Source organism: Barbatula barbatula (assembly GCF_947034865.1).
Source record: "Barbatula barbatula genome assembly, chromosome: 21".
Taxonomy (NCBI): domain Eukaryota; kingdom Metazoa; phylum Chordata; class Actinopteri; order Cypriniformes; family Nemacheilidae; genus Barbatula; species Barbatula barbatula.
The window spans coordinates 387922-414501 of NC_136784.1; the positions used below are offsets into that span (position 1 = coordinate 387922).

Sequence of the window (26580 nt, forward strand, 5' to 3'; positions counted from 1 at the left end):
GGTTGCGAGTTATTTCATTCCTCGGAGTTATGTATTTTAGATGGATGCTGATAGTATAGTATCTATGTGGCAGGCGGATGTTAGTTGGGATATGTGTGCGTGCGCATGATAGCGTGTGTGCGCTCTGACGCACATCAATCAACAAGCCGCAATTAGTTTGATTTATTTTTGTTTGTTTACAAAATGTCAGATTTGTTTAATGCAACATTAAAACACGGCTGTTCACTTTCAAAAGTTGTAGTGATGCTTTCTTTGTCCTAAAATGATGTCAAATATATGTTGGTTATATCATTTCTTTTATACATTTGAACAAAATGTATATAGATTTTAGATAAAAGAAATAGGTCACGTTCTCCGTCTCTGTTGTGATTGTTTATTGGTGATTTAATCAGCTGATTTCTGAAGTTTATCTTCATCATGGATGTCATACTGTTCAGTATCTCCTAACAGATTATTGATGTTGTTGACATGTGACCATATCGGCAACTGTAAAAACCTGAATCAGTCGACCTTTAATATTTACAATATTGATGTATATCGGTTTATTGACATTAAGAGTGGAGGGTAAATTGAATATGAATGTGTCAGATGAGGATGACTATCTGAGCAGACGTACATAAATCACGGTAAATGTGTGTCCAGACCTCAGGGACGAGATGAGATAACCTGAGATCAATGCCAGCGTTTGATTTGTCAAACTTCATCTGTTCATATTCTGGAGCTCACATCAGATACTTCAAGGTTTTATTGAAAGCAGACGATATCAAGCTCATTTCCACCACAGCGACAGCTGTACAGAGGTTTCTGCTTTACACAAATAACTAAAAAAGGTATAATTTACCTAACAAAGAAGGTGAAGCTGTGGCCGTGTTGTGCTCTCTCTCTGTCTCTCGCTCTCTCTGTCTCTCTCTCTCTCTCTCTCTCTCTCTCTCTCTCTCTCTCTCTCGTGTTTCCATCAATCATGTAAAAGCATGTGTGCAGCTGTCACCGTAACATCCACATGACATGTGTTTTTCACTTATTTTCAAACAGCTGCTGGTTGTGTGTGTGACAGGAAACTTAACAGGGTCCGTTTAACAACTTTTAACAACATCACAATTGATTAAGTTCTGATGCTGTTGTAAATAACAAACCTCCACAGGGATTTTAAGGATTCGTCTCAGCTTCAACAGACTCTGTGGCATAACTGTGGGTCTTTGCACTGATACTTTTCTTACACGTGTGTGTTTGTCATTTGTCTTGCAGCTGGCCGAGTACCGTCAGAGGAAAGCTCTGTCTGATGGACAGAAGAAACAGAAGAAGAAGAAAAAGAAGTTGGAATCAGAGGAGAAGAGAAGAGACGATGAAGAGCAGACGCCCGGGGAACAGAGAGGAGATCAGACCACCGTCTTCTCTCTCTCAAAGACTCTCCGCAGCGGTGAAACCGTCACCCAAGATCAGACTTACACCATAGAGGTGATGACTTCTCAATTCATTTTGAAACACATGATCGCTGTCAGATGTGAATAAAGTACTGCTTGCTGTTTCTGCAACAGAAGTTTTCAAACTCTACAATATTGTTTGTCCAGAATTCACAGCTTTTTTAAGGTAGGCAAACTTTCTGACGTAAAAACCTGAGAATTGTAAGTCCAGTCAACAAAATAATCTTTATTTAACATACACATGTTAAGGCTCATTTTGTTCAGAATATGCAAAACAATCATTTGACTCATTCTCATTTGATTCTATGTTCACTTTACTCATTTATATGTGTAGGGAGAACATTTTGCGAGTTGGATTGTGTGCATGTGCAAACTCACGACTGAAAGATGATATACAGTATATGTATCTGTCTCTCCTTTCATTTTGTACTCAATCTGAGCATGAGCATGACTTTCATTCATCATGACGTTGTGTTCCACAGTGATTTATGTGTAAATACATGTGTGGCTCATTGTTGTGGCATCACAAAAGGTAAATGGCTGTCATTCACCCTAAATGCCCTTAAAGGGAAAGGAAGATGTCCAAAAAAACACCCATTACTCATTAAGAGAATCAGGATAACCGTTTAGACCATGTTCCCGGGCGCACCGACCGTTTTTTTTAGCAAAAGTGGATTCAGGCACACCTGCGCCGCGCTTTAAACCATGCGCCAAGATCCTGATAATAGGGCCCTTAGAGCTGTTTTGTAGCCGTGCTGTGATGTGTGTCAGTCAGTTCAATAGCAGAATAATAAATCATCATGTTAAACTCAGATTAGTCATGTTCCTGGATTTTTTAACAAATATATTTGTGTTCTGAGTGTGAATGTTTACTAGCCTGCAGCTTTGGGTTGTGTTTGACGTTGTGGACGAGTGTGAATTTAGTGGTTGCCAAGGCAACAGACAACTGCGTTTAAACCGTTTGTGCGTGTGTGATGCGGATGTCCTTGCGGTTATTCAGCCTCTTCTGAACGCATCTGTGTGCTTGTCAAGAGTGCTTTCTCCAGGAATAATGCGGTTGTGCTTTAAAAACACAGCAGAGAGAGACCACAGCAAATGTCATCACATGAACAATAAAACGATCTGATGCGTATTTGACCGCGTTTATGTTAAAGGCCCTGTAACTTCCTCCCGCATCTGTTGCCATGGAAACGCATGCGAGTGTCGCTCTGCATCTCTGTGCGACTGTGAGCGATAAATAAAACCTGATTAAATCATCAGATGGAGTCGATCACAGATCTGTGTGATTTTCTGCTCTGATTCATTTAAAAAGCACAGATTATCCATCACGTCTGCTCCTGGATGCTGATTGGTCAATAGTAACACACGTAGTCAAGGCTTTTCTGTTTTCTCAGTGTTTCGAGTGATGTGGTTCAGAAAGGTTCATGTGATGTAAGTGTTTTGTATATATATATGTCTTCATCTGTCATTCTATTTTGTTTTATCACATCATCATCATCATCATCATCATCCATCAATCACAGTGCTCTCGCAGTGTTCAGCACATGCGTGAATGTTGTTATATGGGTCTCTGGTCTGATCTGGATATAGGTCAGACGTTCACGCATGGTTCCACACGAGCGTAACGAGCCGTGTTCTTCACAAAAGACCTGTAAGCTTAAGGAAATGAGAACAGCAGGCTGTGATGAGTGCTTTTAGTTCTGAAGGGTTGTGCAGACTCTTTCTGTCGCTCTCTCTCATCATTTCTAGATAAAATCATGTCAGTGACCCAGTAACACTAAAGAAAGAGAAAATGGAACAGTGAAGAAATTAATTTCACACGTGGCCTCCTTTCTTGTCTATTTTCAGCCGGAGAGTGAGGTGTCCACAACGGCAGAAGACTGCTCCTCAGAGGTGAGCTTCCTCTTCGTAGGATGTCTTCATCATCATGACTCTCTATCTGTTGTTTCAGGTTCTTGTTGCGGTTAGTGAGTGAGTCAGTGTTGTGCTCTTGTTTATCATCTCTACAGCTCATGTTTGCTTGTTTATAGGACATGCAAGAGAATGTTATTGTTAGGGATCCACCGAAATGTACATTTTGGCTGATAACCGATGTTTCTTTAACATTGGAAGCCGATAACCGATATATTGGTTGATATACAGTATTTAGATATTAATATAACATTTCCTAAGACTGAAACAAAAGGTTAAAAGTGGAAAACTGCTTTTATATGAAAACATTGATTGCAGAACACAAGGTCACCTTTAGTTTACACTAGTTAAACATTCTTTAACTTTTAAACTTTTCTGGTATATTTTTTATTTAACAAACAAGTGAAACATGTTCTTCCAGAGCCACCCAGAATTTATTCTTCAATAGCCACGAGTCTAACAGGTCTCAAGACAGAAAGCAAATATGTATATCAAACAATATACTTTTGTTCCTATAATTTACACCTTCATAAAAAACAAATCTACATACTGTACATACATCAACAATGTTTTGCTAGTATCAGTAAGTGAATGAACACGACAGAAAGACAGAACTGTACTGGGATTGAACTGTGAGCGGCTGAAGAAGTTAAACCAGAGGAAATCATTTAGGATTTAACATTAAAAATGATCATTTCTTGACCGACAGTGATATGGCAGATCATTTATCGTGCATCCCTAGCTATTGTGCTTGTGAATGATGTTTTCGAAGCGTCTGTGTTTGGTCGATGTAAGACAGTGAAATCATTATCACGATGGATAATCTTAAATGTTTTATGAGATTTGTTTAAGATGCTGTTCATTTCTCAGTGCTACACTGAGCTATGTCTACTGTCGGCATAATCCACCTTAAAATCAACATTATTTATCCTGATCTTTACATTTATGCCTTTGGCAGACACTTTTATCCAAACGTGACTTGGATTGCATTTTACTAAACATTTGTTAAGTGTGTGCAAACCCTGGGATGGAACCCACAACCTTGGCTTGCTCTAACCACTGAGCTACAGGAGAGCTGCGTGGTTGTCACTTAGTCATGTCGATCAAATGTATGAAGAAATGTCTCCGTTGTCCATACAGTGGAAGTCAATGGGCTCCAGTGTTTTGGTCACCAAGGTTCTTTCTCCCTCATCTGTAAATGTACAAGTATGATGTGATGAGCCGTGTTTGATATGTGATGTTGTGAACTGACAGGTGAATGGTTTCCAGGAGAGGACAGAAGAGGGTCTGGCGTCTCTGATGGGGGTACAGTAATCTGTCTCTTCATTGCTCTCTCTTCTCATCTGCACTAACCTCAGCATTTCTCCTCTCACATGTGAATGTGAAGCTCGGCTGATGGAGAATATGCCGATGTAAAGGCCACGGATGAACTTCTGTTCGATCTCACTCACTCCTTTCACAGCTTCAGCAGGGAAATACGGCTGCTTGGCATTTTGTTTGGGTGTATGTGATATTGGCGGTGGTGTGGGGCGTAAACGCCGTTTGAAAGATGCTTATATAAGATATGTGCTCACCTCTCTTCTGTTTATGCTAAACAAAAGGTACACGTTATAAAGACAGAACATGTTTCAATCATTTGATGTGCATCAAAGCCGTGTTTCATCAAATATATGGAAACAAGTGTAAATGTATCAAAATAAGAGTCAGTCGAGCACCAGCGCCGGTTCTGTGATGAGCTCTCGTGGCTCAGATCTGACTCTCTCCCGCTCTCTTCATCAGGAGGACGAAGAGACGCACATCGAGCCGGACCTCCAGAGCGGTGGTCCGACACAGATCATGCAGGATGAGTTAGCTGCTAAAACTCTGGCCATGGAGGAGCTGAGCCGAGAGCTGGAGGAGATCAGGGCCACGTTTGGAACGGAAGGAGTACAGCAGGTACAAGAGTCCTTGACTTTCTGAGCCGTGCCGAGTGTCACCAGAACAGAGTGGGTGATGGACGGGCCCACGCGTGACCCTGATGTCACCTCTCTGAAGGGATCTGAGTCTTAGGCTGCGTCTGAAATCGCCTACTTCCATACTATATAAATGAGTTTGAGTCATGAATAGTATGTCAGTATGCAAAAACAATAGGTGAGATATACCCGGATTGTCTACTACTTCCGGAGAGATTCGTGAGTGTGGATCAGATGGACACTTATCTATCCCATGATGCCACGGGAGCTGAGCAACGTTCAAACTTCAAAAGTAAATCAAATAAATATAGCAGAAAACTTTAAGCCGGACGTCTGTTTTTAATGTAAGTGCCAATAAATGAATTTCTGGTGACTAAATGATGCTTCAATCAACGCTCACGTTTAGGTTGTTGTTAATACGTCACAGGTCAAAGAGCATTTTTTTTAATGACCCGTACATGACCATTAAACATGGTGGACGCAGTATGTCCCAGATGTATTCATACTACTCTTACTCATACTGTTACTGGAACGTACTGTTTTAATGGACGAATTTGCGTTTTTCGTATTTTGCGCTCGTTTGTACGGTGTCTCCAAACGCATCTCAAAATGCTTGCTACGGATCCGAAAAAAAAAAAAGAAATATCGGAGGCAGTGTGTAAATGTGATCAACACAACTTGAGGTCAAAACTTTCTGACTCAATGGTCAATGGCCTTGGGCTTTTAACAATATGTACAGTCCTTTCTCTCGACATCCACTCTATTAAGCTGCCAAGAAAATCATTCACTGTCGTGTAAATCTGCAAAATTGTTAGAGATCCTGCTGTTAAAGACCTGCGGAGGTTTCCATTATGGAAAGTTTATAATTGCTATCATTAAAATGCAACAGAGACTATTCTGATGTTACGACACAAAACCTCTCTCAAGAGACTCACAGAATGAGACGTGATGTGTTGTGTTGTGTCCGCAGCTGCAGGACTTTGAGGAAGCGTTGAAGCAGAGAGATGAAATCATCACGCAGCTCACGACCAACCTGCAGCAGGCGCGTGTGGAGAAAGAGGATGTGATGAGAGAGTTTCTGGAGCTGACGGAGCAAAGTCAGAAACTACAGATTCAATTCCAACAGGTATCAGAGCTGCTTGCACCATTCTCTATAACTCTCAGATATCATGCAAAGACTTTAGTCATGTTCTGACTGATGTTACTGTTGAGTAAACGTGCAAGTGATGTCTGCTTTATCACCTCCTCTTCTGTCAGCTGCAGGCAGGCGAGATTCTGAGAAGCTCCAGCATCAGCTCCACCACCGCTGGTCTTCTACAGGCCCGTCAGCAGAGGTCACAGTACCAACAACAGCTGGAGGAGAGGGACGCGCAGGTCAAAGGTCACCAGGAGAAGACACAGGAACACCTGCTATTAATCACACAGCTTCAGGAGAGGCTGGATCAAGCTGACAGGGTGAGGCCACTTTAACCTTTCGAAACTTTTCAGACTTTAGATTTAGTTGAAACAAGTCTCTGATACATATAAAGAAATCAGAAGTTTCAAACAAACCTAACGGAACACGAAAAAGGGGCGGGACGCTACAATCAATCAGAACAGTTTTGCCGGACGCTTTGCTATATTTTCAGAATCTAAATGTATGTAATCAAATGTAATCATCCGTGTTTGGTGATTAATATTCATGAGGTGCAGCGTGATATTGTCCAAACGTCTGAGGCTGTCAAGCTCAGCTTGTACTCTTGTACTCTGTATTCCAGATGCTTATATCACTTCAGGACACACATGTTTAGATTTTTTGGAATTTCAGCTCAATAATGTTATCAGGCATCAAAAAGTCTAAGACATGCTGTTTCTTTCTCTCCAGGTCCGCTCACAAGCTGAAGAATCACTATCTCAGAGTTTACAAGAAAAAGACCTGCTGAATGCTGAACAACAGCGTCTGACCTCAGATCATGTGCAGACTTTATCTCATCTCCAGGATCAGCTGCTCAACACCACACAACAACTAGATGAAGTGAACAAACATCTGTCTGCAAAGACTCAAGAGCTGGAGAGCTGTGAACGAGAGCTCTCCGCATCCAGACAGAAAGAGAGAATGTCATCTACAGAAATACTGCAGCTCATGAAGACCGTAGAGGACCTTCAACAGCGCTGTCATCAGGGCAGCCAATCGGAGGGCCAGACCATCCAGAGAATAGAGGAAGATTGGAGACGCAGGATGGATCAGCTCCATGCCGAACTGGACGAAATGTACGGGCAGCAGATCGTGCAGATGAAGCAGGAACTTCGTGTCCAACATGCGTCAGAGATGGATGGAATGAGAGAGCAGCATTCAGAAGACACAGAGAAGATATTCCTGCAGCATCGCTCAGAGCTGGAGAGGTTCAAAGGTCAGCTGTCTCACAGCACCGGAGACATCAACGTCTTAAATGTGAGGCTAATTGAGCTGCAGGGGAAGCTGCAGGAGTCGCATGTGTTGCGAGAGAAGGCGGAGCAGGAACTGACGCAGAGTAATGCAGAAAACATCGACCTAGTGAATCAAATGGAACGCTTGCACCACGAGCTGGAGTCGGCCAGAGCGGAGGTGAAAATAAGCTCCAAGACTCCAGAGAGAAGCCGGACGGAAACGCAGCTGCTGCATGACGCCATCAGTGACCTGCAGGCGCAGCTGGACGCAGCACAGAAGACTGTCGGTGACCTGGAGGCCAAGCACGAATCAGAAATCACCAACTACAAGATCAAATTGGACATGTTGGAGCGGGAAAAAGACGCGGTGCTGGACCGGATGGCGGAATCCCTGGAGGCCGAACTGGAGCGTTTGAGGACGCAGCTGCTGTTCAGCCACGAGGAGGAGCTGTCAGGACTCCGAAACGACCTTCAGCGAGAAAGCCAACTCAACGGGGAGAACCTGCGAGACGAGATGGCCGTGAGACACCGCGAGGCCGTGGAACTCTTACGGATGGATTTTGAGGACAAGTTGAGGTCCGTTGAGAACGAGCGGGCGGCGTTGATGGCAGAGAGAGGCGCGCTGCTTCAAGACATCGCCGTGCTCAAAACCGATCTAAATCGGGCGCTGGAGAGCTCGCGGGCTGAAAAGCTTGTCATACAGCTGCACGAATTACAGACGGAGGCGGAGAATCTAAAACTGAGAGATAAATCTAAAGAGGAAGACTGGGAGAGGCGAAGACAAGAGAAGGAATCTGAAATCAAGATATTAAAGGAGACCAACACGGCCATGAGCGACGAACTGATGCTCTTGAAGGAAGATCGTGAAATTCTCCTGCAGAAAACACAACATCTGTCTTTAGAAAACCAACAGACGCACACACGACTTAAAGACCTTCAGGATGAGATAGAAAAGCAGAGAAGCACTTTCTCCTTCGCAGAGAAGAACTTCCAGGTGAACTACCAGGAGCTGAAGGACGAGTATACGTGCCTGGTGAACGCAAAAGTTCAGCTGGAGGAGCGTTTGATCAAAGAAACGATGGAGTATGAGACCAAACTCAGAGAGCTTCAAACGAGAAACAAAACTGAGGAAGAGGAGACACTTGTGGAAAAAGACGCCACTGAGCTGATGGAAAAACTGGAGACGTCTGAGAGAGAGAAGAAGATCCTGACGCAGAGACTCTCTGAATCCATCGCTCAGGTCACGCTGATGGAGGCCGACGTCAGTCGTCTTAAAGAGGAGCTGAAGGGCGACCGAGGTGAAGACTCTCTAGAAGCTCATCACACACACATCAGATGTTTGAAAGAAGAGACGGAGACGCAGAAATCCTCTCTGACGAGCACAGAACGAGAGCGCGGCTCTGACTGCGAGCACCTTCGTGTCTTGACGCAGGAAAATTCTGGGCTGGGGGTTTACAGAGACCCCTCCTCTCAGGCAGAAGCGCAGCAGAGCGAGGGAGGAGAGAGAGAGACGCCTGCGAGTACTACAGCAGAGGCACTCGCTGAACACACACATGCAGCGGCGCATGGGGATGTGCTGACGGAGCCTGACGGCAGACGCCCGCAGCAGGTGAGCGCAAACTCTCAATGCAACAGTTTACAAGCAACAAGCGCGTGTTTCTGCAGCGGTTGTGTTTTATTCCAGCGTGTCGGTGATGTGCAGGTGAAGGCTGTGGGAGGAATGGATGTACGTGTGGAGGCGCTGTGTGCGCGTCAGATTATTCAGGGCTTTATTCTGCTGTGTGTTTCATGCTCTTTGATCTCAGCTGCATTGAAGGGCTTATCAGCTTCATTTTCTCTCCGTGCAGCATTAATAATGAATAATGAAGGTTGCAGAAGGGTTTAGCATCATTTCCGTGTCTGACACTTCAACAGGTTGATGTGTTGGTGTAGATCTGACATGAATGTAGATGACATATACTTATAGACATGGACATTGTTGTCATTTCATTCATTCCAGTAACTCTGCAGTAATTGAATAAAGTCGTCATGTTTGATGTAAGTTCACAAGAGCTTCTGTGTTCATTTATCTTCTGTAATTGTAACCGTGTGTCATTCTCATCTTGAGCGATGTGATTCTTTTATTGCTCGTTGATCTCATAATCATGTCAGATTTGTGAATGTTTATGTTATTGTAATCACTGTTGTTCATCGGTTACTGATACTTGTTGACGTGTTAATGTGTCGTGATGTTATAACTATAAAGAATTCTGCAGCCTCCTTATCAGCTTTATATAAATAAAAATCTGTGTGGGTGCTTGTTTTGTGCGTGTGTTTGCAGGTGAAGACAAATGATCCTCAGGATGATGGGGACTCCGTCAGAACTCAGTGTTTGATACAGACACAGGACATGGACGACTCTGATCATGTAAATATTTCTCATAATATTGTTTCAGCCTTCACAGTGGAACTCAAATTTCAGTGCCCAGTTTCACAAAAACACATGAATTGCATGAAGTATATATATATGTTAAATGCAAGTAATACGCTTATTTTTGTCTTTTTTCCTGTATTGTTAATATTGCCTTCAACTCAAATGTTTTCTTGGCTGTAATGTTAAATATGTGGTCTGTTAAAACCAGTGGTATGTATGTTTTGTAGCGTAACAATGGCAACCGTTTCTCTATTGCGTGTTTTAACAGAAACCATCATGGGATGCTTTGTATAAACACTAAGGGTGACGTTTAACACCTTTCTTGCAACGCTCTTAAAGAAATCATTTACTTTGGGAAAAGCCTCACTTAAGGGCTTTCATGTAACCGGGCACAGATGTGAGCCCGTCTGTTGAGAAAATAATCAAATCCATTAAAGAATATGTAAATACACATCACAGAGACCTAGGGGTGGGCAAAAAGACACATAGCAACCCGCTCAGAATACCTTGGCAACACCCTAGTAACCACCCACATCCACGTCCAGATAGGAGGACATGCCAATTGGCCATGTGGTCACAAATGTAGAGGAATGAAAGCGCTGCTAGAATGAAGACGTTTGATTCGTTAAAGTCATATGATTCATTGAGTGAAACACTTTGATTCCGTGTCTGCAGGAGGAGTGTCGGCTGCAGCTGGAGGCTCAACGCATCAGTCTGTCGCAGATTCACGCCGCTCAGCTGGAGCTGCTCAGAGAGAGTCTGCACGTGCAGACAGAGGCACAGCTGCGCATTCGAGAGCAGGAGCTGCAGGAGGCACATGAGAGGGAGCTGCGGTGTTTGCAGGAGGAGATGAGGAGCGAGCAGATGGAGGTCAGGGGTCAGTCTGCAGGTCAGTGGGAGACTATTTAAAGAGCCGTCAACATGAAAGGGTTGGAGTTTACACATATCACTGTAACATACACATGCACAGTATCATCTGCTTTACTCTTACAGGTTTACCTACATGAAACATTATGATAAATAATATACAGTCACTGTGTTCAAGTGTGCGCTTCGCAGTCTGAATGACCTCAAGTCTTGATTTAAGATTAAATTGACTGACTGAGATTAAATTCTGAATCATGAATCGTCTGCCCAAATTCAGATCAGTTTGTGAATGATGAATCTGATTCTGGATGCCGGATTGTGTGGTGTCTCTGCAGGGTTTCAGGAGCGCCGGGTTCAGTTGGAGGAGAGACACAGACAGGAGACGGAGCGACTGAAGATCCTCTATCATCAGCAGATGAAGGAGACACAGGAGCGCTGCACCGCTGACATTCTCCTGCTCGAGAGACGACTACAGGACCTCACAGGAACACAAGAACTCTTCAGGTACCAGACCTTTCATCATCTGACTCCAGATCAGTTTCATCACTTTAATTCAGATCCGGCTTAAGCTTGATTCTATTTCATAAATATTGTTATAAACGTTATAAAAAGTGACTGTAGTGAAAATAAGTGTGTGTGTTTTCCTGTGTCATAATTCAACCCGATGACATCACTGTGTGTTTTTAGTGTCTTTAAATATTAACCAGCAGTCAGAAGCTGAACTGAGATCAGAGTGTTTAAACGCTTTAAACGTGTGGAGCTGCGAGTCTCTTTTATAAATGATGGATGTGTTCACACTGAAGCATCAGACTTTCAGATATCAGACCAGAGAGTTCAGATCTGTGAGCCAGCCGAGAGAATATCACACACTTCCTCTTTGAAACATTGTTTAAATTCATTTTCAAGCATAACACTTATAATTAAACACAATAAAAATAAGAACAAAATAATATAAATAAAAAACATACAGACTTGCCAGGGTTAACAAAATATTAGGTTATACAATTACATCTTAAGACACAAAGAATGAATACAGAGATACAGTTTTCATAGATTTTCAGATTGTTTCCACATATTCTTTCAACTTTGAACAAAGAAAATAGAGGTTTGGAGCCATTAAACCTTTGTTCATGAATGTGAAATTTAGCTTATCAAAGACATGAATGAATTGACTTCAAATTCTGTTGTGTTTTCTTTTGAATAGTCAAACAATCTAAAGAATGGTTTGTGTGATCAGGGTTCAGAAACTGAAGCTGTACTGCCCCCTACTGCACACAACCTCAACCTAAAGCTTCTTTGAGTTTATTTGATGTAAATGAAAACTAATGTTATGTTTGTGGCTAATATCACACTGTGATTTCTGTGACGTGTGTGTGTGTGAGAGAGAGAGAGAGGAGGGTTATTAGAGCGATAAATCCTCATGTGATGTCAGAGGTCATTATACTTCATTCCCGGATGATTTTTATTCTGTGATTCATTCTAGTAGTTTGTTCTTTAAATCAAATATGAGGTTCACATCACAGTGGATGTGTTTGTTTAAATGGAGTTTTGTGATCATTCACTCGCTCTGTGTGTTTGTGTCCCAGCAAGCCGAGCGTCTCTCCTCCTCTGACGACAGATAAACCGTGTGAACATGATCAGGTGAGTTTTACCGGTGTGTTTCTCTCAGATCTTGTGTTTGTGTTTAGTCTTTCTAGTGAAGCGAGTCGTCCGTGTGCTTGTGGCTATGAGCCGCCCTACATCACACACGAGACGAGAGGAGAAGAGATCAGAGGATTCAGAGGAACGTTACGCAACACGACCTGCGTGAACAAACCTCTCATGCATGAATGAATCCCTCCATCTCTCTCCTTTATTTGTCCAGTCGCCTGCTCTCTCTCACACACACACACACATCTCTCGCTCTAATTCTCTCTATATCTCTATTACTGTCACTCATCTCAGGGTCAAGAGTCTCTCTCTACTGAAGTGGAGGCAGGTCTGTCATGTGAGCTGCAGGCGGTACAGGAAGCTCAGAGCGAGAGCGAGCATCAGATGAAACATCACCAAGAGCTGCTGGAGGAGGAGATCGCAAAGGTGCTTTTCACAACCTTTCAGTTACATTTTGTTTATTACATTGACAAACTTTACAATGTTTACTCTTGAAATGTTTATTGTGAGGAGTGTTGATCTGATTGTGTGTTTTACGCGTCAGGTTATCGTGCAGATGTCTGTTGAATTTGCTCAGCACACGGAACACACGAGACTCAGCCGAAAGGCCCGAGAGACGAGCACATCCACACAGACACGGGACACTGAAGGTCAGAGGCTGACTGCCCACCATTCTGATGCTGTAACCATGGCAACATCACAGCATCACACACAGGTGAGTTCACAGCACATTAAAGATGTGCACTGAGCACATTGAACGGGGTCTCAGAACACATTATGAGTTTTGCTTAATATATCAACAGAAAGTGTGTCACACACACACGTTTGATGAGATAAGAATGAGCGCTTTATTAATCTCATGCCAGATTGATTGTGATTGTATGTACAGATTCACTAATGATCTGTCAGCATACAGACTGATATTATTAACACACATCTGGTGATGAACAGGGACCAGAGCATGATGATGATGATGATGATGATGATGATGATGAGCAGCGTCCGGCCGTGCAGGTGGAGGACTTTGGTTCAGAGCTCGTCCAGCAGGAGGAGGAACACATGCGTGTGCTGGAGGCACTAAGAGCATCACACACACATCAGATGGAGATTCTACAGGAGCAGAACACAAACCTGACGACACAGATACACACACTCAACCAGCAGCTGATACAGGTGTGAGCACACGCAGATGGAGTCATGTCTCTACAGTCATGTGTGTGGTTGTTGTGATTTCTGAAGCCTGGTTGTGTTGTCTGCGCTCGAAACAGAGAGAGCAGGAGCTGATGAGAGAGACACAGAGACATGATCTAATGCATCCCAGCATGCAAAGCAGCAGCAGCACACAGACAGAGCAGGTGAGTGTCACATTCACTGAAGAGAGAGTTTCAGTATATAGACAAAACCTTGCTCCGATACGTCTGCCAAAGTGTGCTGTGTGCTCCAAGCATTCTGTATCCCACAATGCAGTGTGCTCAATCATTTCAATCGTGATTCGCAATGTGAATAATGAAAAGTGAAAATGTCACTGTTTTAGATGATGTGCGATAGCAATACATTCTTGAAGCACTGTGCAGTACGGAGTGTGTACTGCGTAGTTAGCACATCGTGCTCTTCATCGTCTGCACCGTCAGGTGGCGTCTGCCTTCACAGCAACAGTTTATCTCAGGTGCAGCTGTTGCCATGGGAGCACAATGGTCACACTGTTCCTGTGTTGTTTGCATTTGTGTGTGTGTTTGGCCCCTGCAGCGTTCAGTCTGACGGAAGGAAACAAACAAACACACACAACTCAACACAGGACAGTTTCTCATGACACTTATAACATGACTGGATTCTTATCTGCACTCTCTTTACTGCCCGTACATAAACTCCAGCAGAGCCACGCAGACGAGGAGACGAAGAGCAGAGGTCACGAGGAGCCTCTGACATCACAACAAGCTGCTCAAGAACTCTCCTCTGATGTCATCATTACAGAGAGGTGAGGAGACGGAAAGATTCTGACTTGTATAATATACAATTATGCTCTGTATGTATAATAGATCTCTCTCTCCCTCATTCATTCAGAGACTTGTTGCGTAAAGCAAACGCTCGACTGCGTCAGGTGCTGGTGGACGTGCTGAAGACGACGGCGGCTGCGGAGGAAACTATCGGCCGTCATGTGGAGGGAATCCTGCAGGGGTCCGGTAAAGAGAGCTTTGAACCGTTCAGCGCACCTGCAGGAGGTCCGTGAAATCTTATTTCACTTCCAGGTTTATTCTCTTTCTGATTCTTCCTATGGGGTCGAATCAAACTTGATCAGGTTTAGGAATCTAATAATGACACTTCGTGTCTCATGAATGTGGTTTGCCGCAGCTTAAAGTCACTTACACAGGAACATTGAGTAGTGACCAATCACATTGCAGTATTCCTGGATCATTTTTAAAGAGGCGGTACAGTGATAAGTTAATAACAGATGAGTAGACGGTTTCGTCTTGAATCCTGTCCATCCTGTTTGTTCCTCTTCAGTTGAGTCTCTTCTTTCTAAAGAGATGTATTTGTGTACTGTTGAGGTGAGGTCACGTGACAATAAACACACACACACGCAGACAGCAGTGATGTGTGTATGGGTGGGTTCACTCTGTGTTACTCTCTGAACATCTCATATCAAGTGTTGAGGTCACATTGAAGTGATGGAATATTAAACAGACACACCTGTAACTCAACACCTGAAACACACAAAAGATCCAGAAGAAAAGCTCTGCTGAACGCCACGCAGGCGTGTCACATCTTCTGAAGGCAGCGTACACATGATTTACTCACTGAAACACTTCAAATGAAACGTCAGTCAATGTTATAGACGTGACCTGGTGTTTCTTACAGACAGTAAAACAATCTCATTAAAGGAAGAAAGGAAGTTAACTGTTCTCCATCATTATTGTGGTTTGCATGAAAGCAATCAATGTGTTTTTGTCCCGTTCACAGAGACGGCTGCTGAAGATGTCAGCTTGTTTTCAGGAGAGTTGGACACAGACGAAGGGCTGGAGATGTCTCAGAGGAGACAGAGGGCGGAGCTACAGCTTCACGAGGCGGAGTTTGAGCTGGAGAGGGAGGAGTATCTGATGAGCATCAGCACGCGACTGCAGAGCGCCGTGAAGAAACTTCTCATCACCATCACAGAGACAAGCACAGAGGTACAGCAAGCACAGAGGGACAAATCTAAGCCATCTCAACTTCTGTCTGCTTTTAACAGCGTTAGATTTATAAGCACAATTCTTTGCTCAAATGATTATCAGCCCAATCGTGCAGCAGGTATCCCAGAATTCCACATGTTCAGCTTTACTTCTGTGTCTCGTGAGATATCACAGGTTAATGTTCAGAGGACACGGTGGGCGGAGACGTTCACTCTGGTTGCCTGTAGATACCAGCGGATTTGCATAACGCTTTGGTCACCGTGGTAGCAGATGACAACGCCCCTCTGCTCATGTGTTCTCCTCTATAAAGCTGTGTGTGTACAGGGAAAGTGGACAATTCCGTCGACCTTAACACAGTTTTTACAAACTGTTTTAACTTACATTTACATTGAGTCATTTAGCAGACACTTTAATCCAAAGCCACTTACAAAGAGTTCAGGGAGCAACAATACAATAGGTGCTAATACAAAGATACTAGTTTCAATTTTAATTCATTTTGGGGGTTCAAATGTAAAGCATTTGTTTTATTTTTATTGCTTGATTTTCATAGTCAGATAAGAGTCTTTTTCAGGATCGTCACATCCAGAAGGCTTCATATTCCTCATAAATGGACACATGAAAATAAAGTCACTATTTGATGTTCTATAAATAGATTATTGGGTATTATTGCTTCAGGATTGTGCACAGAAATCCTTCAAAGTTTGTCGTTTTCCAAAAACCACGACCTTGTCACATCCATAACACATGTTTATTCCCCTTTATTAAAACAGAAAATATGTTCATAGACCGACATGTTTGATGTTTAGACTCTATCAACAAGGGTTATGTCAAATCTAAACATATGGTTCAATATAATCATAACAAATTCATTCTCTGAGCATTTTTATGTCACGTGTATAATGTTGGAGTTGCCCGAGTGTGTTTTATAATAGTTTCTTTTAGCATCCTGACAGAATGTGTCTGTGTTATAGTGATATTGATATCAGAAATATAAGTCACGTTTTCAGATTTACACAATAGATCCTGTTTGACTTGAAATGTGAGCAAATATTTATGTGCTGAGATGTTAATAGAACAACATTTCATTATTTTAATGAACGTGTGTGTGTGTGTGATCTATACAATACCTGTCATGAACGCCTCTCCCTCTGATTCTCTTTATTAAAGTTCACAAACAGATCACACTGTCATCCACCAAAACCAATGAAAATCACTTTACAGACACAAAGCATGTCATTTATGGCAACAGATAAAGGGATATCAAAAGAGACTTGATCCGTATAACTCACGTTTGATTGAGGAGGAGAAATGTGACATGATTTCTTGTAAACTCGCCTCAACAGATTCATGACACGCGCAGCGTTGGAGACGTGAAAGTTATTGAAGGGTTGTTGGGATGTTAATCGTGTAATGGCTTGTTCAGGAATGATGGGAGGAACAGTTAATGGATAATGTTTGTTGTCGGGGTGATGAACCGTCCTGAAGGAATGAAAGTGACACATTCTTGAGTCTTTATGGTCGTCGTCTCTGTAGTCGTGTGTTGTGAGAATCTGGTCGGACAGGCTCGGGCAGGGTGCGGGTGGGTGTGTGCATTACATCCACATCAAGCTTTACAGTCACGCCTTTACTGCATACGCAACCTGCACATGTCCACAAACCAGGAAGAGCGAGCGAGTACGAGAGAGAGAGAGAGAGAGAGGTGATCTCCGTCTGGTTTGTGCTGTGTTGTGTTCTCACCCCCGGTGAATGAGGCCCGGCATTTTCCCAGAGGAGCGTTGCCACGGAGGCAGAGTAATGTTAATGAGTTTCCAACCGGAGTAACCAGAGAGAGAGAGAGAGAGAGACACCAGAGCGAGATCTGACGGACTTCACAACACTCCTGTTTCTATTTCAAATGATCCTGGATTGAATTTCATCATTTTAAGGGTTTTCTCTCTTCACCGTGAAAGGATTCAAGGGTTTACCTGTTCTACCTCACTGACCATGTGAGCTCACCTGTGTGCGTTTTACCTCAATCCGCACAGAGGCGCTTCCATAGATACTGTTGTCGAGCGGAGAGATGGTGACGCCCCCCTCCAGACCCCTCATTCACGCTTGACAGAGATGACAACACAAGTCCTCCTGAAAGACTCATAGACGAGGAGAAGATCCAGAATGAATTCGTATCGGACGTATTGGAATTCTTACGCTGTCCAGGGCGGGTGGATGGATAGTCAGGATCAGGATATTTACGAGGTGGAATCGCGGATCCCGTTACCTCGACCGTTCCCGCTCACGCATGTCCTGCACGAGAAGAACGCCGTGGTGGTGCAGACCAAGATCTCACACATCAACCACCGCACTGACGGTCACCTTCTTAAAGTCATCTCCAAGATTTCTCTGCCCACTCCTCCGTATACAGTAAGTGTGAGGAGAGAGAGAGCTGCTGGTGATCTTTGACCTTTGCTGTTTAAGATAGTGAACGGTGTGAAAGCTTTACAGCAGCTCATTGTCTGTGTACTTTGAGTTTTATGACCTGCAGCTTTACTCTTCACGGGTGTGTTGTGCGTTTACTGCCGGTAACAGGAGATCAGTGTTACTGTCTCTCTCTCACATCGCAGAAACCACATGAAGAACGCTGAGAACAAAGGAAAGTGTTTCAGTCAATTCACAAGAGCTTGTGTTCAGTAGCATTGAAGCGCTCAGACTGCAGGAGTTTGCAAATACTGACCGAGAAATATAAGTGTCATGTGAGGGATAATGTACAGGCAGCCGGTTGTAATGGCAGAAATCGGTGTGATCAGGACCGTTTATTACACGACTACCTGCCACATGAGAAATAAACTGGACATAAAATGCGAATTAGAAATATTGTATTTGCTCATTTTTACCGAATGCAGACAAATGTTGCCATTTAGTTTTGGTTTTAAAGTAAGAAACGACGTTCAAACGTCACGAACAGGCAATTTGGTTGAATCATTTGTAAATATGATGTCTCTCTCTCTCTCTCAGCTGGAGCATGCACACATCACACAGACGGAGCTGATGCGAGAGAAGTTCAGACATAATGAGGAGATGGAGGAGCTGGTCATCAGACAGGAGGAGCTGCAGGAGCGTCTGCGTGAGGAGGCGCGGGCCAGAGAACAGCTGGCGCTGGAGCTGCACAAGGCTGAAGGTGTGTGTGTGTGTGTGTGTGTGTGTAGGATGTAAGGAGGATGTGTGTGTGTGTGGGTGTGTGTTTATTTGCAACACAGTTTGACTTGAGGTCACATGTTTCATCTGCGGATGCTGGAGATTCTTCACCTTCGCCTGCAATTCACACGAGTGACTAAATAACAGCAGAGAAGCAACATCCTGCAGTAAACACATAACACAACTCATTCATTCATTCATTCATGTGTGTGTATTTCACATCTGTTTAGACGGGACAGTTAGTGACAGCGGTGGCTGGTACACACACACACAGCATTATTGTCACACAATTATTTGTTGACTAAGTGTGTGTCTGACTGAACATTTACTGTAGTCGTGTCACATGATGATTGATGACACGATCAGATGACTTGTGTGTATGATGTGAAACACATGAAGTCATGTGACCATAAATCCTCAACGTTAGACCTGTTCAGATGATGTAGACCTTCAGTTACTGTTGAAGTTTTCAGCTTCATTCGTTCATTCAGTCAGTTTGTGCTCCAGACACAAGTGATGATGATGATGATGATGATGATGATCTGCAGTCAGCTGTGGGTTTGTGCAGTTGTGTGTTTTCCCGTCTCTTCTGTTTTGTTAGTCTGATGTTTTCTTTGTGTCCTCATTTCATTTGCAAATGACCTCAAACAGTGATAATGTTTTTCATTAAAAGTTCTGAATATGTGTGTCTGTGGGTGAATGAATGACTAGTGTGTGTGTGTGTGTACTTAACCATTTCTTTAGTTGCTAGTGAGTTTGTGTTTGATGTTTAATGATTAAATTAAAACTAGTTTTGACTGGTAATAGTGAAATGAGTTAGTTTAGTGAGTTTGGGTGCGTTTCAGGAACATTCATGAAGTCAGTTTCTCCTCGGTTTACTTTAACACACTTTGTTTATTGTAAACATGTGATCAGCTGGACATGTAATGTGTCCAAAAAGCCCCGCCCCTTAATCCTAAACTTTTTAACCCATCCAATCAGATCATGATTTTATTCTCATTAAATGTAATGTGTGTATGTCTCGTGTGTGTGTGTTGACGTTGACTGTAATGACTACAGATGAGTGCTTTTGTTCATGTGCTCTCATTCACTTTAATCACAACAATGAGACATGAACCACTGACCTGTAACAAACACACAAACAACACAACGTCTCCCTCGCAACCAAACCTGCTCTTGTGTGTGTGGTGTTGTGTTCTTATGTGGATGAACGGTGTTGTGTAGTTTTGTGTGAAGTGCATCGGAGGTTCAGATTATTGTGTGATTGTGTATCTGTGGTGTTCTGCGTTTTTATATGAAATATTAAGTGTTGTGTAGTTTTGTGTGAAGTGTATTCAGCTTTGTGTTCGCACACAGATGACCGTGTGTGTGTGTTTGTGTGCGTTGTAGGTTTGATTGACGGATACACGGGTGAGCGTTTAGCTCTGGAGCAGCAGGTGAGAGAGCGCGCAGATCTGCAGCTGCATCTTGAGCAGGAGCTGCACATCACCGGCAACCGTCTGCACGAGCTCGAACGCGAGAGACAACACATACAACGGGAACGAGAGCTGCTGTCAAGACAACAAGACGCCATGAGAGACGGGGCGGGGTCAAGAGAGCTACGTATGTCACATGACGTATATTCACCCTCATGATTGGTTTAATGATTTATAAATATAATCTGAAATATTGAAGAAAGTTATTCATCAGTATTAAACAGCACTTGCAGTACCCAAACGACCATGAGTGGTTAGGTTTGAGCGGTGGTTTTCTGGGAATAACCTCAGGATGTCTTGACCAATCAGAATCAAGTATTCCAGAACGTCATCTAATAATGCTAGCTGTCAGTTCAAATGATGTCATTTAAGTAATGTAAGCCTATGTAAAGTATGTTGTACATCACAAATATCATTCTTTTCTCCTTCAGTTCCAGGAGTGTGACGACAGTGTATCTCTGATGGTTTGTTTTGTGTGGACACTAGTACGGAAGCCGTAAAGTGCCAAACAAAACAACAAATCTAAAAGTCAAACAACGAATCACAATTACAAATCTGAAAACACATTAACAAACCATAAAGCACAACAACAATTCCGGAAACAAAATAACAATAAAATGTTTCCGGAATTGTTGTTGTGCTTTATGGTTTGTTAATGCGTTTTCAGATTTGTAATTGTGATTTGTGATTCGTTTTTTGGCTTTTAGATTTGTTGTTTGTTTCGCGATTTGTTGTTTTGTTTGGCACTTTACGGCTTCCGTACACTAGTGAAGCGTTTCGAGTATCTATCATTTATCAGAATATTTTGACTTCACTACATTGTAAAGCATATATCATAGCCTTTTACCTTTAATACTTATTAACACTTTCTTACTTTTACTCAAATATGAAAAGATTTCCAATGTTCATTAGTGTTAAAGGTAAATGCATAATATTTGCTTTGTAATGTTGTGAAGTCAAAGAAAACGTCACTAGTGTCTCTGTCTGGTCCTGATGTGAGTTTGTGTTTCAACTCTTAACGTGTTTACAGGTGGAGACAGAAAAGTGCCAAACCCCTCACAGGAACACACAAACATCTTCACATGTTTCTCTCTGTCTTCTGCTGTATGTGCATGAAGAACATGTCGCTCACACACTGTCTCTTTCCTCAGGACTAGTTGAAGCTGCGCTTGATGCAGCACCTGAAGCAGGTGTGTGTGTGTGTGTGTGCGTGTGCGTGTGCGTGTGCTCATCTGCATCATGGCCGGCACGCTGCCTCACTGAATGATTGACAGATTCTGCTGAATAAATGAGTAACAACAGCTCGGAGCTTGGCTTTCTTCTGATCCACTAACCGCTGCTCTTCTGTGGGCTGGAAACACGCAAGCATGCTTGAACTGAAGCGTCACTAGCATCTCTGTTGAACAGTCACATCCTTCTGTTGAAGCATTTCAGAACGTTCTCAACCTTCATCATTCGGCCTGAGTGAGAACTGAAGAACATCAATCCCGCCATTACAAAAGGATGCTTAAAAATCAGACCAATTTAATTCTGACTTTAGTTTTTCCTTTAAAAACAAGCAAAAAAAGGTTTGGCAGATCAAGGTGTAAAGAGTCTTCATTAAAGCCACAATATGGAAGAATTTTGTTATGAAATCACTTGCACAGTGTGATATATTTCATGCAGTTGTGTCTCAAATGTTCCCAAGAATGTGTAAATCCAGAGTAAGTCCCGTCTCTCGTCTCTCTTGTGTTTGTCTCACATCAGTGACTTTATATCCGCTGCTCCTCACGACCCTCAGTTTCCTCTTGTAGAAACTACTGCAGAAGTGCTTATACAGCATCTGTTGTTCTGTTATTATAGATCACGATTACTCTTTGGTGACTAAAGGAAACACAAACAAGCGTAAATGTAGTTGACTTTATAAACGACGACTGTCATTTAGCTTCTCCTTTGGTTGTTGTTTCGAAAGCACGCCATCTAGTGGTCCAAATCTACAAATTGTGGCTTTAAACCCAGTGTAGACTCTTTCTCCATCCGATGATGAAGTGTATTGTGGAAGTGGCTGTTCAATGAAATCTTTTCTTTATTTTATGCATCTGCACTCTTATGCTCCTCCCCTCACCGCCTTGACATCACGGGTTTGCCCCGCCCCTCCCACACCTTGGATAGGTTCAGTGGTTTCTGTGGTTACAGGGTCGTGGGTCACACCGGAATGGGAAAGATTGAGGGAATGGGAAAATGTCTGTCACCGTGTCTCATGTGCCATATGTTGTTGAATGCAAAGATGGAGGATTGTTCTGGAGAATCATTCCGTTTGAAACTGACATCATTTCCCTCAAACCGCTCATAAAAGTTCAGCCCAAAATGAAAATGTCTAACTTTAAAGTCCATCCAGATTTTCATTTGTTTGTCGAGATATTCCTGTTTCTAAAAGATGAGTTGTAATAAATGAATGGTTCAGTTTAAAACACTAGATGATTCTCTGAGGCGACTCCATTTGGCGTCACTCCTCTCCACTCCGCTGACGTGTGTCTGACTGTTCTCAGATCTGCTGGAGGAGACGGAGAAGCTGATGGCAGAGAAGGTGGAGGTGCAGCTGCAGGCGCAGAAGGAGAGCGGTGAGCTGCTCCTGCAGGTGAAACAGTTGGAGGCGGAGCTTGAGGAGCAGGTGAACCGCGTGCAGGAGCTGGAGGAGACGCACGGGACGGAGGTGGCCGACCTCACTCAACAGATTCAGGCCTTAGAGAAACAGCTGGAGAAGAACCGCAAGTTCATGGACGTACGTGATCTTACCTGAAAACTCACATTAGACAAACATGTATCCCATAGTCCTCTATATACTGTAAGTGAGGGAGGTGTGACAGGGTTTGTGTTTGTGTTGGACCCGTCAGGAGCAGGCAGCGGATCGAGAACACGAGCGAGACGTCTTCCAGCAGGAGATTCAGAACCTGGAGCAACAGCTGAAGAATCCACAGAAGACACAGACGGGGAGTGAGCGCAGAGAGCGAGAGGTACATGACCACAGCTGATGATGATGATGATGATGTGTGTTTCTCATCTCTGTGCTGAGAGTCACCTGCAGACATCACTGCCAGTGAATAAGATATCTGCACACCTTAGCAACCACTGTTGTCAGGTTAACTCCAGCGTTGCAGCAGTGAAATTCACACAAGCTCCGCCCTTGATGTGATAATATGAAGGCTAAATGGATTGTGGAAAGTGTTTTAGCTTCAGTGTTTGGAGGAATAAAGACACATGAACAGGTCCACAGTCAGTTGCCAGGCAGCCTCTCTCTCTCTCTCTCTCTCACACACACTGATGGTAACTCTCTCTCTCTCTCTCTCTCTCTCTCTCTCTCTCTCTCACACACACTGATGGTAACACTCTCTCTCTCTCTCTCTCTCTCTCTCTCTCTCTCTCTCTCACACACACTGATGGTAACACTCTCTCTCTCTCTCTCTCTCTCTCTCTCTCTCTCTCTCTCTCTCTGTGTGTGTGTGTGTGTCAGATGCAGGAGTTGAGCAGCGCTCTGCAGGAGAAGTCAGACTGGTGCAGTGAGCTGCTCTTGAGCTCTGAGCAGCTGCAGCGAGATGTGCAGGAGAGAGACGAGGAGATGGAGACGCTGGGAGCGCGTGTGAGAGAGCTGGAGCTCACGCTCATGCACAGGGTCAGTGTGTGTGTGTGTGTGTGCTGGTGATGTCATGATACAGTGCTAAGGTTGTTAGCTGCTAGCGCTACAGCTTTGTGTGTGTGAAGGTTAGGACAGTGACACAAATGTGTGCGTGTGGTGTCACATGTGTTCTTTAATGATCAATCATAGTCTCCAGGGACTCGTCATGTGTGTGTGGGGGTGGAGTTTAGCTAGTGTGTCTATGTGAAAGAGATTAAAAGAGGTGTGTGTGTGTGTGTGTGTGTGTGTGTAGATGATTAGTGATGTCGAGTGATATGTTTATAATGATTTTTATAGCAGGTGCCATTTGTGTTTCGTTTCACTTTCACGTCATGTCATGACGATCTGAGTGAACAACACTACACAAACACATGACAGTAGTGTGTAGTGAACACAGATCAACACTTAACATCCCTAACACTGACTAATCATCTCCAAATCAATCACACAACGTGCGTGTGTGTGTGTGCATGTGTAGGTTGAGGAGGTTCAGGATATGCCTATGGCTGACAGCGGGGAGGACGTCACACTGGAGGCACAGCTGCAGACGGAGAGAGAAGCTCTGGACAGGAAAGAGAAAGAGGTAACTTCCTGTCAGCCTACAGATGAGATTGAGCCTGGACTTTTCCACCTGCCTCATTCTGTGTGTGTGTGTGTGTGTGTAGATACTGAATCTGGAAGAGCAGTTGGAGCAGTTCCGTGAGGAGCTGGAGAATAAGAGTGAGGAGGTGAATCAACTTCACATGCAGCTGGAGATCCAGAGGAAAGAGATCAGCAGCCACCAGCACGACCTGCAGGCTCAGAGCCGACTCACACAGGTCAGAACAACACACACACACACACACACACTGAGACAGATACACACACACACACATTCTGAGACAGACACACACACACACACACACACACATACTGAGACAGATACACACACACACACACACACATTCTGAGACAGATACACACACACACACACACACACACACACATTCTGAGACAGACATACACACACACACACACACACACACACACACACATACACACACACACACACACATACTGAGACAGATACACACACACACACACACACACATTCTGAGACAGATACACACACACACACACACACACACACATACTGAGACACACACACATACTGAGACACACACACATACTGAGACACACACACACACACACACACACTGAGACAGATACACACTGAGACAGATACACACACACACACACATACTGAGACACACACACATACTGAGACACACACACATACTGAGACACACACACACACACACACACACTGAGACAGATACACACTGAGACAGATACACACACACACACACATACTGAGACACACACACATACTGAGACACACACACACACACACATACACTGAGACAGATACACACACACACACACACACACACACACTGAGACAGATACACACTGAGACAGATACACACACACACACACACATTCTGAGACAGACACACACACACACACACACACACACACACACTGAGACAGATACACACTGAGACAGATACACACACACACACATTCTGAGACAGACACACACACACACTGAGACAGATACACACGCACACACACACTGAGACAGATATACACACACACAAACACATACACACACTGAGACCGATACACACACACACACACACACACACACACATCAGCGATCTCAGAAATCTCCGGATGTGAACAGAGACCGTAGACTTAAAGCGCACGAGACGTGTGATGAAATCAGAGTCATGTGATGATGTTTAACTCTTGAAGGTGTTGGAGGAGAAAGAGGGTCAAATATCCGTTCTTAACGCACAGATCAGTAAACTCCAGCACACAGGAACAGACACTCAGAATGAGGTAATGAGGTAAAACACACAGACAGACAGTGATGTCATCATCAGCATGTGTCTGTCTGCATCTGCTGTCTTCTGCTGCCTCATGTTACAAACTCATTCATCAACAATGACATCATGATGTGACGTGACGCGAGCAGCAGAACACATCAGTGTGTGTGTGTGTGTGTGTGTGTGTTCAGACGAGGCACTCTTGAACTCTTCACATTCATTCAGTTCTTTCCTTCTTTTCTTTTGTCTTCAGTTGAATGTGAAAACACCTCCTCATTTCTCTCCCTCGTGTGGCTGTTATTCTTCTTCTGTTGAGATGTTTCAGTAGGAATGAGGACAGTCGTACTGAGATGGCTTGAATTTGAACAACAGTTCCTGTATGTAAAGTGTGTTTATTGTAAAGTGTGTTTATTGGTATCTGATCATCCAGAGGCCGTCTCACGTTCTGATGAATAACAGTCACAACACGAGGGAGATGAACAGATGTTTGGGGCTGATCTTTGAGGCACCAGTGTTTTATGATGGAAAGCATGTTTCTTCAGTTGTGTACATTCTACAGTTTGTTGTTGTTGTTGTGGTGTATCAATGTGTCACAGGTGCAGGAGTCACTAACACTCTTCT

The 26580-nt window shown here is 43.6% G+C and overlaps 1 protein-coding gene across 10 annotated transcripts in view; it reads left to right on the plus strand.

Moving 5' to 3' along the window:
- Positions 1–26580, plus strand: part of akap9 (A kinase (PRKA) anchor protein 9) — a 48012-nt gene that overhangs the window by 8600 nt on the left and 12832 nt on the right. For 5 of the 10 annotated variants that reach the window (XM_079484630.1, XM_079484633.1, XM_079484628.1 and 2 more), the window contains exons 2-28: positions 1246–1455; positions 3270–3314; positions 4587–4637; positions 5112–5267; positions 6255–6410; positions 6542–6739; positions 7149–9299; positions 10011–10097; positions 10779–10992; positions 11306–11474; positions 12557–12611; positions 12915–13046; positions 13165–13335; positions 13572–13793; positions 13889–13975; positions 14492–14595; positions 14682–14839; positions 15579–15787; positions 18779–18941; positions 20348–20560; positions 21585–21623; positions 22962–23194; positions 23307–23426; positions 23924–24082; positions 24564–24668; positions 24751–24903; positions 25886–25972. In XM_079484630.1, coding sequence (XP_079340756.1) covers positions 1246–1455; positions 3270–3314; positions 4587–4637; positions 5112–5267; positions 6255–6410; positions 6542–6739; positions 7149–9299; positions 10011–10097; positions 10779–10992; positions 11306–11474; positions 12557–12611; positions 12915–13046; positions 13165–13335; positions 13572–13793; positions 13889–13975; positions 14492–14595; positions 14682–14839; positions 15579–15787; positions 18779–18941; positions 20348–20560; positions 21585–21623; positions 22962–23194; positions 23307–23426; positions 23924–24082; positions 24564–24668; positions 24751–24903; positions 25886–25972 — 5847 coding nt within the window. The remainder of the gene's footprint in view (positions 1–1245; positions 1456–3269; positions 3315–4586; positions 4638–5111; positions 5268–6254; positions 6411–6541; positions 6740–7148; positions 9300–10010; positions 10098–10778; positions 10993–11305; positions 11475–12556; positions 12612–12914; positions 13047–13164; positions 13336–13571; positions 13794–13888; positions 13976–14491; positions 14596–14681; positions 14840–15578; positions 15788–18778; positions 18942–20347; positions 20561–21584; positions 21624–22961; positions 23195–23306; positions 23427–23923; positions 24083–24563; positions 24669–24750; positions 24904–25885; positions 25973–26580) is intronic. The other 5 variants (XM_079484635.1, XM_079484631.1, XM_079484629.1 and 2 more) reach the window with 5 other exon arrangements.